Here is a 12,541-nt window from a genome sequence, read left to right as displayed (position 1 = left end):
ACTGATTGCATGTTATTTCTATTTGACTTTGCAGTTGACAGTTGGGTCCATTGCTTTACCATATATGTACACATACAACAAATCTTTTCTTGCCCCCAAATGACTGTTTTTATGTTTACGTTTTGTAACTGTTCCAAAATACAAGCACCCCATTAAGGGATGCTTATTACACATCCCATGAAAAAAACAGCAAGTCCAATCAAGAACTCACTTTGACAAAATAAATCATATGCAGGTAACTAAAAATCAGACTTATTCATGGGCAGTTATGGCAGCATGCAGAAGGGCAAGTAAGGCCTCATAACCTATAGATCAGGTCACTGCACAGCTTAAAAAAATTCCAAAGCCTGTTCAATCCAAGAAGGGCTATCATTTTACCTTATCATCTCAGTCCATCGCACAGCTTCCTGAAGCTCCATCAACCTCTCTTTATACTGATTTCTTTCCATTAGAACACGGGCCATTTCAACACGAGTAAAACGCTTCCGCTGAGCAGTAGGGACATCACTCTGAACACACAAAAAAACCCAAAGATAGAAGGAACAAAGGAGCACAGCAGGGCCTTGCAGAGGCAGCCTCTGCCTTCCGGTAAGAGTCAGTTTAGGGCACGGTTCCAGATGCTGAACCATGTGCGGCTTTGTAAAACTAACTCAGTTCTACCCAGTGCCTTCTACCTTTCCCCCCTAACACTTTGTATGCATGCATGCTTTGTATGAATTTAAAAAACCCTTTCTTCAAAACACATGACAACAATGTGTACAGAGAGAAGATTGAAAACTAGAAGCAGTTTGTATTCATTTACTTATGATCTTTAGGTCTTCTGTCTTTACTACACATAGAGAAAATTTACCATTGCTAACAGCACTAAATGCACGTGGGACTTCTAATGTTCTACTGTAAACTGTATATACAAAAATATACGTGCACACAAATACTTACATCATCATCCTCTTTAGCTTTCTGTCTGGCTTCCTCTGCTTCTGCACGAGCTCTAGAAAAACAGATACATAGCAAATGGCTATATTAAATACCAAAAGATTTATTTTTCTTTATTTGTAAGCCATCATATTAAACTTACTTTCTAAGCTCTTCTTCCAGTTCCTTGTTCTTCTCTTCAAGCTTTTGTTTTGCTTGTTTTACGGCCTCTAATTCACCTTGCAGCACATCCTTCTCACAGGTCAATTCATCCACTTTTGCTATTAAATCATTCTTCACTACATTCAGTGCATTTCTATGCAAACATTTAAAAAACATCATTACAAGGGTGACTACGGTCTCATAATATTTAATTTCATTCTTCAACTTCAAGACCTACAAATGAATTTCTTACAGAGTTGCTATGAAAATCTACAGTTTTCCAAAACTGGCCAAATCCCTCCCTCACATCAAACACTTGGGAGATACACCAGTACTACTGCATTATAAAAACATACTGATGAGTCAGGATAGTTTAATCAAGAAGTTGAAATCCTCAAAGCACTTCAGTGGATGACCTTCCTGCAGTTACAACTAACAGAAGAGGCAGAGTTGGCCTCATACTGTGACATTGTGCTGCATTCCTTACAGCCTTTCAAGAACAAAGGCAGCTTTTGCCTACTAAACCCTCAACATTTCTAAAAGGGAGAATGCCAATTAGGCTATATATTTAGCCAAATATACAAACCCTCCAGACTTATCTCACCAATACTCTTAAAACTGAAGGTATACTTGTACCACCTAAGTATTGACTTGCTATTAACATCGATAGAAGATTTGCTTGCAAAGAAGAAGAAAGGAAGATAGATAAGCAACTAGTTCACACAGCTCTGTCCTGTATCATTGATCCTGAACTCCTGATCAAAGATACAGCACTATTTTGAACTGTGGCCTTTGCTCCTCTTTCCACACGTATTATGAATCTGCCTCTGTTGTACACTAAAGAGGGAAGACATGGGCAGAGATGAGTATCCAAACAAGTATACAGAGAAGTTGAAGGCTGAACTTTGAGAACACCTGCATATTATTTAATAATTAAAACATGCACTTAAAAGGGCATTCACTTGGCAAGTATGAACAAAACAGCAGAAATCCATCCCCTGCCCCCCTCCTTTTTTTTTTTTTTTTTATATATATACATTCGCACTTACTTTGTCTCCAACAGCTGAGTGTTTTCCAAAATAAGGTTTTCAACTTCACGACCCATTCCTTTCCAAAGGGAAATAAAACAATTTAGCAAACGAAATGGATATTTTTACAACCTCTGTTTTGCCCTTATTTAAAAGGCATTTGCATTACACATAGCATTTTTTTTTTAAGAAAACAAACAAAAAAACCTGTAAGCTCTCTGAAAATTGAGGACCTACCTTCTACAACTAGCTTTCCCCCTCCACTTTTAAATAAAGCCTGAAGGCAACCCTGGCTAACCACAGATGAGCGGTTAATGCTACTTCAAATATTCTATGCAGTAGAATACTGCAGTACTACAGTACTACTAATTCAAAATACAAAAAAACAGCATCAGTGGGGAAACATTTGTGCAAAAAATTAAGCTTTTAATGCCTAACTGTCTTAGATATCACATGCTACACTCAGAAGTCAGAGACATTAGACTTGCTCTATCAGAAAGCTCAGAAGGCAAAAGCCCTGCAGACCTACCCAGAGCAAATGATACCTTACCAAAGAAATTATGGTCTTTAAAGCCCATGTATTCCATGTAGAGCAAAAACAAGAACAAGAAACAGTTTGTGTAAGGTGTAGTATGACTGAAGAACAATGAAATATTTAATCTTATGAAATAAGTGTGAATTCAAAGCAAAACTACAACCAAAAACATGAAGCGAGATGTGATATGATTAGAAACAGAATTCATAGGTAAGATAGACACTTAAAAAAACCCACCATAATGACATTGTTCATTGGTTATGCTACCTATAAAAATAATTTATTAAAAGGCTATCACAATTTTTGTAAAATAATTTGGAAGAACAGTACTTAGCATTTCTAAGTCGTTTGGTAAAAGTTCAAAATACCCATGCTAATGAAAAGGTGAATTTAATTTTACCTTTTACATAATTTAATATTACCTAAATTTCTGAAAATTAATTTCTTAATCTGTTGTTTGCATGCCTAATATAATACCAATTGCAGAATTAATGAAAATATAAAAAAAAACTTTTCAAACAAAACATTCTACATCTTGTACCTTTCTTTTGAAATTAAACCTACTCTCACTACCATTCTGATACGTGCACAACATATACTAATTTGAGATTAGCAGAACTGAAGAGAACTAAAATTGCAGAAGCTTTGCGATATTCTCTGAGCACAATCTTTCAAACAATTTTGATAACCACAAATCTAAGTGATGATATTTTTTTTTAAAGAGGTACTTAAATAGATAATGCTAGTTTCACCACTTGAAATTTCTCTCTGAATTTGGGATTAAAAATAAATGGCACTAAATTACTGAAGTAACTTAGACCAGCTATTGCTACTTTATCTGCAGAAACCAAAGTGCCCTATGACACTCATCAAGAAGTTTTTATTCAAGTAAATATTGCTTTTTATGTGTTTTTAATATTCATAGATTAAAAAGTACCTAGACAGACTTTCAACTGGTGTCAGGTTCCTTCACAAAGTGAGGAAAAAAGAAAAATAAAAAACCCCAAAAAGCCATGAGTAGAAGGGCAAAAATAATGTTACCAAGCAAGGAAAATAATGCAGAGAATGTATTATATGAGAGCAGCAGCCAAGAACGCCTAACTGTAGAAGCAATAGATTTTGAAGTTTTATTTTATTTTATTTTTAAGAAGGAAAGCATACACACCAGAATATTCCCCTGGGTATGCAGCCCAAGAGAAAGCAAATTAGAGAATTTCAATTATTATTATTATTATTATTATTTTTTTTTTTTTAACAGAAAGCAAAACTAATGTTCATTTAGAAGGAAGCCAAATGCTAAAAAATCCCCACCAGATATCCGGGATGCAGATGCAGCTTTCAGGAAAGACAGATTAGTTCCTACTATGGTTGTATTGTAAGGAAATGGTGATTATACAGTAAAACTATTAGATCAACACACTTGGTTAGGAGTGGTCTTGCTTTATAGCAACGTTTTTTGGGGGAGAAAAAAATAGCCTGGTAAGTCAGTACCAGACTTTTACACATTATACTAGAGAGTGCTAATTCTGCCCATGGAAAACAAAGCACCTTCTACCAGGAAGTCTGGACAGAAATTTCATTTCCTTAACCAATTTAACCTGTTAAATAAGGGTCAGTTCTCCAACTTTTCATGTAAATCTAATAAGCACTCAGAATGACACTGAAAGATTTTAACGCAAGTGAAACCAAATAGCAAATCCAGTAATGATACATTAAAGGGATCGCTGTGAGCTAGGAAAAGCACGGAACATGCAGCGTCTTTAAATGAGCATCTTACCCAGTAAATCTGCACCTTCATCCACATCTCCAATTAGGCCGGAACCAGCAGATGACAGTTCTTCAAAAAGGGACTCTGTATTACGGTCAAATGCCTTGTTCTCTATACCTTTGGTAGGAGTGCTATTGAAAGAATTAAAACAAACAAATCACAAAGAGCAGGAAGAAGCTATTCCCACACTGAAGAAAGTGTTGTGTATGTTTGCACCTCAGTTCATTTGTTACTGCATTAAAAACAAAACTTGCAGAAGCTGCCAGTTGGCTTGGAATCCTAAATCCTGTTTTCCAATACTATTTTAGCACCAAGATGCCAAACTTGGAGTAGGTTTTGAACTTTGAGTTCTCTGGATTTTATCATATGAGAGAATATCAGGTTTAGCATCTAGATGTTCCATCAGAGCTTAGCTTAAGTGTCTAAAGGAGAGGCAGTTCAGTCAAGTAGGGAGTCATTTAACTTTAGAAGAACACAAAAGAATTAAGCAGCCAGAGATTAGAATATTCCTCTGTCCTTTGAGCCATTAACATTCACTATACAAGGCAATTCCCACAAGGAAACACAGAGCAAGTATTTCGAGACCTAACAGACCCTAAACTGATCAGGGCTTATCTAGAAGGTCATGCACTCCCCTGCTTCTGAAATATGCTAGTTTTTGATGGGGCTTTTGAGCTATTAAAAGCATCTTATCCTTCACATACAAAAAACATCAGATCTAGGCAAAAGTATTCCACCAGCACGGGTATCTGATAAATAAATGCTGTGGTAGTTGCCAAATAAATCATAAATACAGACTGTAAAGATAGGGATGAAGATGCAAGAACATGACTGAAAAAAGTTTTTTTTTTTTTTTTTTTTTTAAACCTAGATTTGTGAAAAGTTTTTTTTGTTTTGTTTTTGATATACACCCTTTCTGGGAACAAAGAGGAAAAAAATCAGCATTCTTAAGACCACTGTAACACGAAGTACCCTGAACATTCACTAGAAGAGTAGCAACAGCAACAAGAACTCCTGACGTACATAAAAAACCTCCCGAGGTATTTGAGAAAAGAAAGAAGGTCACAGAAGTAGGGGATTCATTACATAATACATGATCTCAGTCTGCTGAAAACTCAAAACATGCTGCGAGTCCAAAGCTGAACTCTGGTACCTACTCCAAGGACAGCAAAAGACTTACCTGGAACCTTTGTATCCACTGAGATCTTTATCCATATCCAACTCTGGTGTTGACTCAATAATTGCTTGAACTTCGGATTTTTCTTCATTTTCATTTCCACCTTAAGACAAGTAAGTGGTAAATCTCAATACCAGACAGCCAATTAATGATTATTACTAATGTTGTGTGTCATGAACAGACTCTTGTCAGCAGCTGGCTTAGTAAGACTCATTAAGTTAGAAAAACTATCAATGTTATGATACTCCACTGCAGATACCGATATTTCTAAGCAAGTCTTAACTGGATTTAACTCCAGTCATCCAAGAAAATGTAATAATATAACAAAAATTTGAAGGCAATTTTCTAGAGTTCTGAAACAGTTTCAGTTTCTTTGGCACTTTGCTGATTATACACAACCCTTGCCCATAACTGAATGGTAGTTCAGTTGCCACTCTCACCAAATGGTAGTTATTTCCCACTATTTCCACATTTCAAACTAAGCAGGTGTCTGTCTCATTCCATGTCTTTACATCTAGGGGAGTGCCATTTTTTTTCTGTTCAGAAGAAAATAACATAAGTAATTCTAACTCTAGAAAAAGAAGGGCTAAAGCTAATGAAAAATAGACTAGTAGTCCTTTAAAATGTTTAAAAAAAAAAGTTATCACATTCCTGGGACAATAATTACCTGATTTTTTTAATGGATAATATGTGAAGCCTATAATAATGCTAAAAAGTTAAATCAGCTTACCAATGGACACAGTTCTCGTCTCTTGAGCTACCTGTACTTCAATATTCTTGCTTACGTCCATCTTCTCACTTGGCACATCTGTGCCCTTTGCCAGCCCTTCAGCATCTTCCTTTTGAGGAGTTTCAGCAGGCAGTGCAGGTACATCTGAAGCAGCTGTTGATGCTGGAGTAGTAGATTTGGAGCCTGCTTGGCTAACATCAGAGAGCTCATCCTAAAATTGCAGGCCATCATTGTCAGAATCAATACAAGTTACAAAATTACTAGCACTGTTAGGGATACAAATTAAAGGGCAAGTGCAGAGAAAAAAAAAAAGGGAAATGCAAAGAAACAGGAATGAAAGCAATACCTTAAGCTAGTACTGGCAACATCATTTTGAGATCACTGCTGTAGTGTCATGCCTGCTAAGGAGGTTATAGCTACTTAAAGCATTTATTTGAATCCGAGTTTTATCTCAGTTGATAAAGCGTGGTCAGAAATCGATGATGCTTGTCAGTTAAGATGCTACATTCAGATAGAAGGAGTAAGTTTCCTTTGCCTTCTCCAAGCATCTTCAGATACAATAGTACACTCACAGCCTTCCAAATTGCTCACCAACATAAAGATATAGGGAGGTTTATATACACTGAGTGCTTGCTGCTGTGGATGCCTCCCCACGTGCTGCACTGCTGCACCTAGCCCTGGCTCCCAGGTTCTCCACACACCACCTCCACTCTCCCCATTTTTCTCATTGCTGTTTTCTCACTGCCACCCTCTCATTGCTGGAGTGGAGACTAATTGGAAGAGTTAGAGGCAAGTTGAGACAACCCATATAACGGGCTAATTTAGGAAAGTTAGGTCATTCTCAGCTCTGGGGTATACCTACGCTATACTCCTGGTAGTAGGCGAAGGCTGCATCACAGTACTGAATCTATAGTAATCAAAGTTCTCCTTCTAGCACCACATTTATCAGCAGGTCTGATTATACTATCCAATTACACACCTAGGCACTAAAGAACAAGCGAACGGCTTTTGGAAACAGCCCTTAATCGAAGAGGGAGGAGGAAAAAAAGATGAACAAGACAACTACACCTTGCATTACACACATACTGAAAATCCAACCTAAATTGTTTCCTCCAGTAGTCATATTTTTGAAGGTTGCTCCTAAAACACAAGGCAGACAAAATAGGCACTCACTTTGAGACTGGTGTGAGAGCGCGGCTGGCTTAACTCTGGGAATTTCCAATGCTCCGATCCAGGCGTTTCCCCGGCTTCTCTCTGAGCTTCAGGTGTCAGCAGCGCATCTCCTGGAGGCAACGGGAAGATGCCCAGTGATATCGGACGCTCCTTTCTGCTTGAGAGAGAGACCAATATCATCAGCAGTTTCCTATGTCATACAATTTTAGGACATGCAGAACAAGAAATTGTCAGGAAAGTAGTATAATGGCACATTCAAGCATTTATGCATTACTTTTAAATATGCAATGCAGCATTACAGCCCATAATTTCTCATTTCACATGCTTTGATTAACTGCAAATCATTTGCTCTACAGTTTTAGGAAGCAGTTTTGATTAGACCTAAGCTAAATTCCCCTAGAAATGGGATACAAACAGAAGAGCAAAACGTTTCCTTACTTCAGACAAAACTAACACAATTTTTGGCCATCATGTCAGAAAATATATATACTTTCTTGTCAAACCACACAGTACTACACAACTTCTACAACAATTAACTACTAGACCATTAATTGAAGTATTTGAAAAAAAAAGTCATAAACAATCAGCTTAAAGGCTATTCACCTCACTGTTTTAAATGCCTCTTTCTTTTAAAGGTCACGCAAATCCTATGTGTTTGTATAACTGCCGAAAACTGGGTCAAGTCATTACCCAAGCTAAAACCATCCCAGTCAAAACTGCTTCATTTTAACAGATCAGTTCCTCGTTCCAGTTCACCCCAAGGTTGCACTAACGTTTGTGTCTGCCACAGGGAGAGGGACTCCAAAGAAAAGAGCTACCAGTGACTGGAGACGGCTGCTGCTTTAGAGAGCAGCACTGGCTTAAGGTTACATGACCTCAGGCATCAGTGCTGCTTCCCACGAGGACCGGCAGGGCCTTCTCCCCAACCCCTCACTATCTTTTGCTCTCTTCATCATTTTCCCATGGCAAACAGCATTTGGGAATTCTAAAGCTTCATTATTAATCCTCAAGAAACCTTACAAAGCCAGTCCCGTGCTCAGCAGCGAGACCAGCAAGTGAAGAAGATTAACTCCTCCTTATTGTGAGGAATAAAACCCCTGCTTGCAAGGCAAGGCACAGAACAAGGCAGCCAGAGCCAGCCTCCACAGGGAGGCCACCAACCCGCACAGAACGGGGCGCGAAGGATCCGTCCTGTCAGGACAATGCAAGCCAGAAGCAGTTTAGCAGAGTAAAGCAGGTAACAACGCAAAAAAGTCAGTGTGACAAAATTGGGAGCACCAGACAGTCAGATGTTGGAATAGTAACTTTGCTGAAAAAAGCTTGATAAAATAGAACCAAATAGGTTGATTCCAGCAGTTACATTACAAGCAGCACAGCTTTTCTTTAGATTGCCCACAACTCTGACCTCCAGCACATGTGAGGAACAAAAGACACACACTACTTCAGCTCAGATTATCCTAAGAAAAGGACTGAAACATCTCATTGGTCAAGAAGTCCAGCAACACACACACACACACACACAAAAAAAAAGGAAGGAAAAAAGAAAGAAAGAAAAAAAAGAAAAAGAAGGCAAGTTGAAATCGTTTAGTGTAAAAGAAAGGTAGTTACAAAGCATGCATTGTGAAGGGTTACTAGCTCTCCTGAAGCAGAACACAGATTTGCTTACTTGCAGGATATGCCACAAAGCTTTCCTGCTTTCAGAAAAGAAAATTATATTTATATTGCCCCCCTCCCTACTATCCCCACAAAAGAGGGCCCACAAAGACTTGCTTTTTTGCAGAATAGTTTTAAGCAGACTTGAAAGTAGCCTTATTTTGATGCACTAAAATATGAGCTCAGGTACATGTCAAGAATATCCCTGTAACCAAAGTTTGAAAGGGGGAATTATTTTGAAACTTAATGCCTATTATGTGCACATCTGCTGTAAGGGTACTTGTTAAATAAATAAAAGAGGGTTCAACTTATTTCACTGGTTATGGATTAGAGAGTGAGCAGCCCCTTATACTTCCCAGTTGTCAAAAAATACCTGAAAACACTTCGGTGAGCAGGAAGTAGGCAAATGTTCTAAAGGTTAAACTGATGTTCTAGAGAGAGGCACCGAAGCATTTGCAGGCCTCTTCAGGGTGAATACCAGATACTCTAACATCTGACTCAAGTTAAATGCAGTAAAAGCAGTGTGTTTTATCATTAGATTTCTTCATCATATATTTTTACTCTATTATATGAATACAGGGTATGAAATTAAGTTTCCTAATTATTATAATACCCCCAAAATTTACTGCTGGAAGAAGAACGGTTTCCAAACAACCAACACGGCAGAAACATATACACCCCCAAACAAGAATTCCCACTGCCAAAGCCTGTTTACCACAGGTCCAAAAAAAACCCCACATATTTCTTAAACTACCTGACAGGTTAAGTATGAGAGATCTATTTTTTTTTTTTTTTTTTTAAGTATTTAAACATTTCAAATTTTGAAGTTTTGTTTTATTGTTGTATTTGTTATATATTGCTTATTTTTGTTGTTATATTGTTAGATTATTTTCATTGTTGTTTTAAGTTGGTGGGGGGGGGGGGAAGAGAAACCTAGAGAGTCTCTAGAGAGTTCATTTTTTATCTGCTTAACTGTACTTAACATGTGTGCACGTGAGTGTGCATATATGCTCAGAGATCCAAGTCAAAACGCCCACTAACAAAAAACCCTAAATATTAGCCGTATATTGGAGTCAGAAAAAGCCACAGAGCTCTTTTAGAGGACAAATTATTTCCAGCATTTTTAACTCCGCAAATAAAGTTTGTTAGTAAATTTGCAACCGCAGTTAAGGTGTATCAATTTTTAGGTCAGAAAGCTACATTCAAAAACTTTTCCAATTGTTTTCTATTTGTAATTACAATACTATAATGTGTGTGGAGATTACTTTCAGTAACAATACTGTAATAAATATCTGCTACTGCTCCAGGCAAGTAGGACAAACAGAACCTAACTTGAGGGAGGACAGAGTTGGCAGCTTGCCATACAAGTACACCAAGCAAGGAGAGGATAACATTTGCCTGAACAATAGTGAATAAGCTTTAAGAGTTCTAATATTCAAATAATGAAAGATCTTTTTTCCCCCACAAGTAGCCAGAATTTTTTAAAACGCACTAGATTAATTAATGTATTTGTGCAGATAATCAATTAGATGATCCCATATAATTCTCTCTCTCAAAAAATGAATCAAATATCTAAGTGCAGGACTTCTACCTGCATCCATCTATAGCTACACGATCAGCCAAGTACCTGACCACATTGAACAAGAGCTTTATCCACTATGTTTAACATTGCAGCTTTCTCCACAGGTTACTATAAGATGAATAATTTCCAAAAGAAATACAAAAACTGACCTTGTATTTGCTCAAACAAAAGGCAAGAAAATTCCAGCGTATAAGAAAATCGCTGCAGCCCAATCTGTGAATACTAACTTTACAGAATGAAATTTATATTTAATTGACATCTCCGATTTATCCTCGCTGTTCCCATTTTAAAAGAAAGCGGAAAGCAGGGGCAGCGAGCGAGCGCCAGGCTACGGTCGGGCAGCTCCGCGTACCTGAGTATCCTCGGCAGGTTCTGCGTCAGCGCGGGCACGCCAGTAGAAATGGAAAAGTGCACAAGCAGCAGAACGGAGAGGGACACGAGGATGGCCGAATTAATGACCACCGCCCCGCCAACGAAGCCAAACACAAATAGCAGCATGCATCCGGGATTCATGGCGCTGCGCTGGCATGGTGAAACGCCGCAAGCGAGAAGGCTACGCAGGGGCCGAGGGGGGATCTTTGTAGGCAAAGTCTGTCATTCAGGCGCTGCCACAAAAGCAATGCCATCAGCAGCAGCTTTGCACTCCTCTGCAGCAGCTCAAAGCAATGACATCACCTCCCTCCTCCCCCTGCGCGCCGGGGCCTCGCGGCGGCAACGCAGCGACGCAGGCAGCGCGGGAGCTGCTCTCTCCCCCTTGCACACGGGCTTCATCGGCTACAAAGCGCCAAAATCTGCATAACGGTTTTCCCCAGGGTGCTCGGAACAAGACACAAGGGTATCGGAACAAGACACAAGGAGATCGGGCTACGCATCTTCACGGAGCTGCGCACAAAGCAACGGGAAGGGAGCAAGCGCTTGGGGAGAACCACGGGCATTTTCACTGCCTACCTGAATGAGAACGCTCATAAAAAAAACAAAAACCACCACGCACAAATTGTTTAAGGTTGATGTGCAAAATATATCTCTACATCTAGCAGCACAACAGCAAAAGCTTTTTTCTATTTCTTTCTACACTGTTCTCTTCCTGCATTCCAATCATACAACAAATCTTTCCGATTCAGCCAAACCGTTGTTGTAGGATTAAAGAACAAAGTCTTGCAAACACAAATGAAGGGATTTTTTTCTTTCATTTGGGGCGAGCGTAACAAAGCTTACCTAATTCTGCTGTGGGTCGTGGACTCTAGCTGATCACCCCCTGTTAGCTGGTGAAGTTTGGTTCTTTCCAAGTGCTCCATATAATTGTGAATCATCTGGTTAAAGTGATAAAGAAACAGTAAAAAATATTTAATGCCATTTACTTTTATTGCAGTTGCATAATTCTTGGCCAGTATGCTAGACTCTTCCACTATAAAGTTAAAAATATTAAAAGCATTCAGAAACATAAATTAATGAATAAAGAGAGCAGCTAGATTATACAGTACTGAATACCACAAACCAGAACAGAAGCCCATAAAAAAAGGAGAACTTTTGTGCATTCATGCACAGGAAGCATCCCAATAGCACACAGTGCACATGGCATTGTGAGCAACAGCTTTGAATGCCTCTAAGTGAGGACTACAAAGGCCAGCAATAACATTATATATGGTAAACTGAAGAATAGATAGGGAGGGAAAAAAAGTGACCAAGCAAGACTAAGGCACAAGCAGCATCTTCAGCCTTAATCAAGTCTTGAACTTCTAACATTGGGGTTGACATTTATCAAATTCCCATTTGAAAATAAATTAAATTCAAAGGAATTTAACTGCTAGCCTGGGTAGC

The 12,541-nt window shown here is 38.6% G+C and overlaps 1 protein-coding gene across 9 annotated transcripts in view; it reads right to left on the bottom strand.

Annotated features, from left to right (window-relative positions):
- SPAG9 (sperm associated antigen 9) overlaps positions 1 to 12,541 on the bottom strand; it is a 54,369-nt gene that overhangs the window by 16,255 nt on the left and 25,573 nt on the right. For 4 of the 9 annotated variants that reach the window (XM_088535890.1, XM_088535893.1, XM_088535894.1 and 1 more), the window contains 9 exons: positions 11,939 to 12,033; positions 7,489 to 7,645; positions 6,316 to 6,526; positions 5,589 to 5,688; positions 4,418 to 4,539; positions 2,127 to 2,184; positions 1,079 to 1,231; positions 940 to 991; positions 379 to 509 (listed from right to left, as the gene is read on the bottom strand). In XM_088535890.1, the coding sequence (XP_088392016.1) occupies positions 379 to 509; positions 940 to 991; positions 1,079 to 1,231; positions 2,127 to 2,184; positions 4,418 to 4,539; positions 5,589 to 5,688; positions 6,316 to 6,526; positions 7,489 to 7,645; positions 11,939 to 12,033 (1,079 nt within the window). Of the gene's footprint in view, positions 1 to 378; positions 510 to 939; positions 992 to 1,078; positions 1,232 to 2,126; positions 2,185 to 4,417; positions 4,540 to 5,588; positions 5,689 to 6,315; positions 6,527 to 7,488; positions 7,646 to 11,075; positions 11,364 to 11,938; positions 12,034 to 12,541 lie in introns of those variants that run through there. The other 5 variants (XM_088535892.1, XM_088535895.1, XM_088535897.1 and 2 more) reach the window with 3 other exon arrangements.

This window comes from Tinamus guttatus, unplaced genomic scaffold (assembly GCF_059628265.1).
Source record: "Tinamus guttatus ecotype Peru unplaced genomic scaffold, ASM5962826v1 Tinamus_guttatus_pri_ptg000649l, whole genome shotgun sequence".
NCBI classification, from domain to species: domain Eukaryota; kingdom Metazoa; phylum Chordata; class Aves; order Tinamiformes; family Tinamidae; genus Tinamus; species Tinamus guttatus.
The sequence above is the reverse complement of the archived record's forward strand: the minus strand, read 5'-3'. Positions and strand labels throughout refer to the sequence as shown.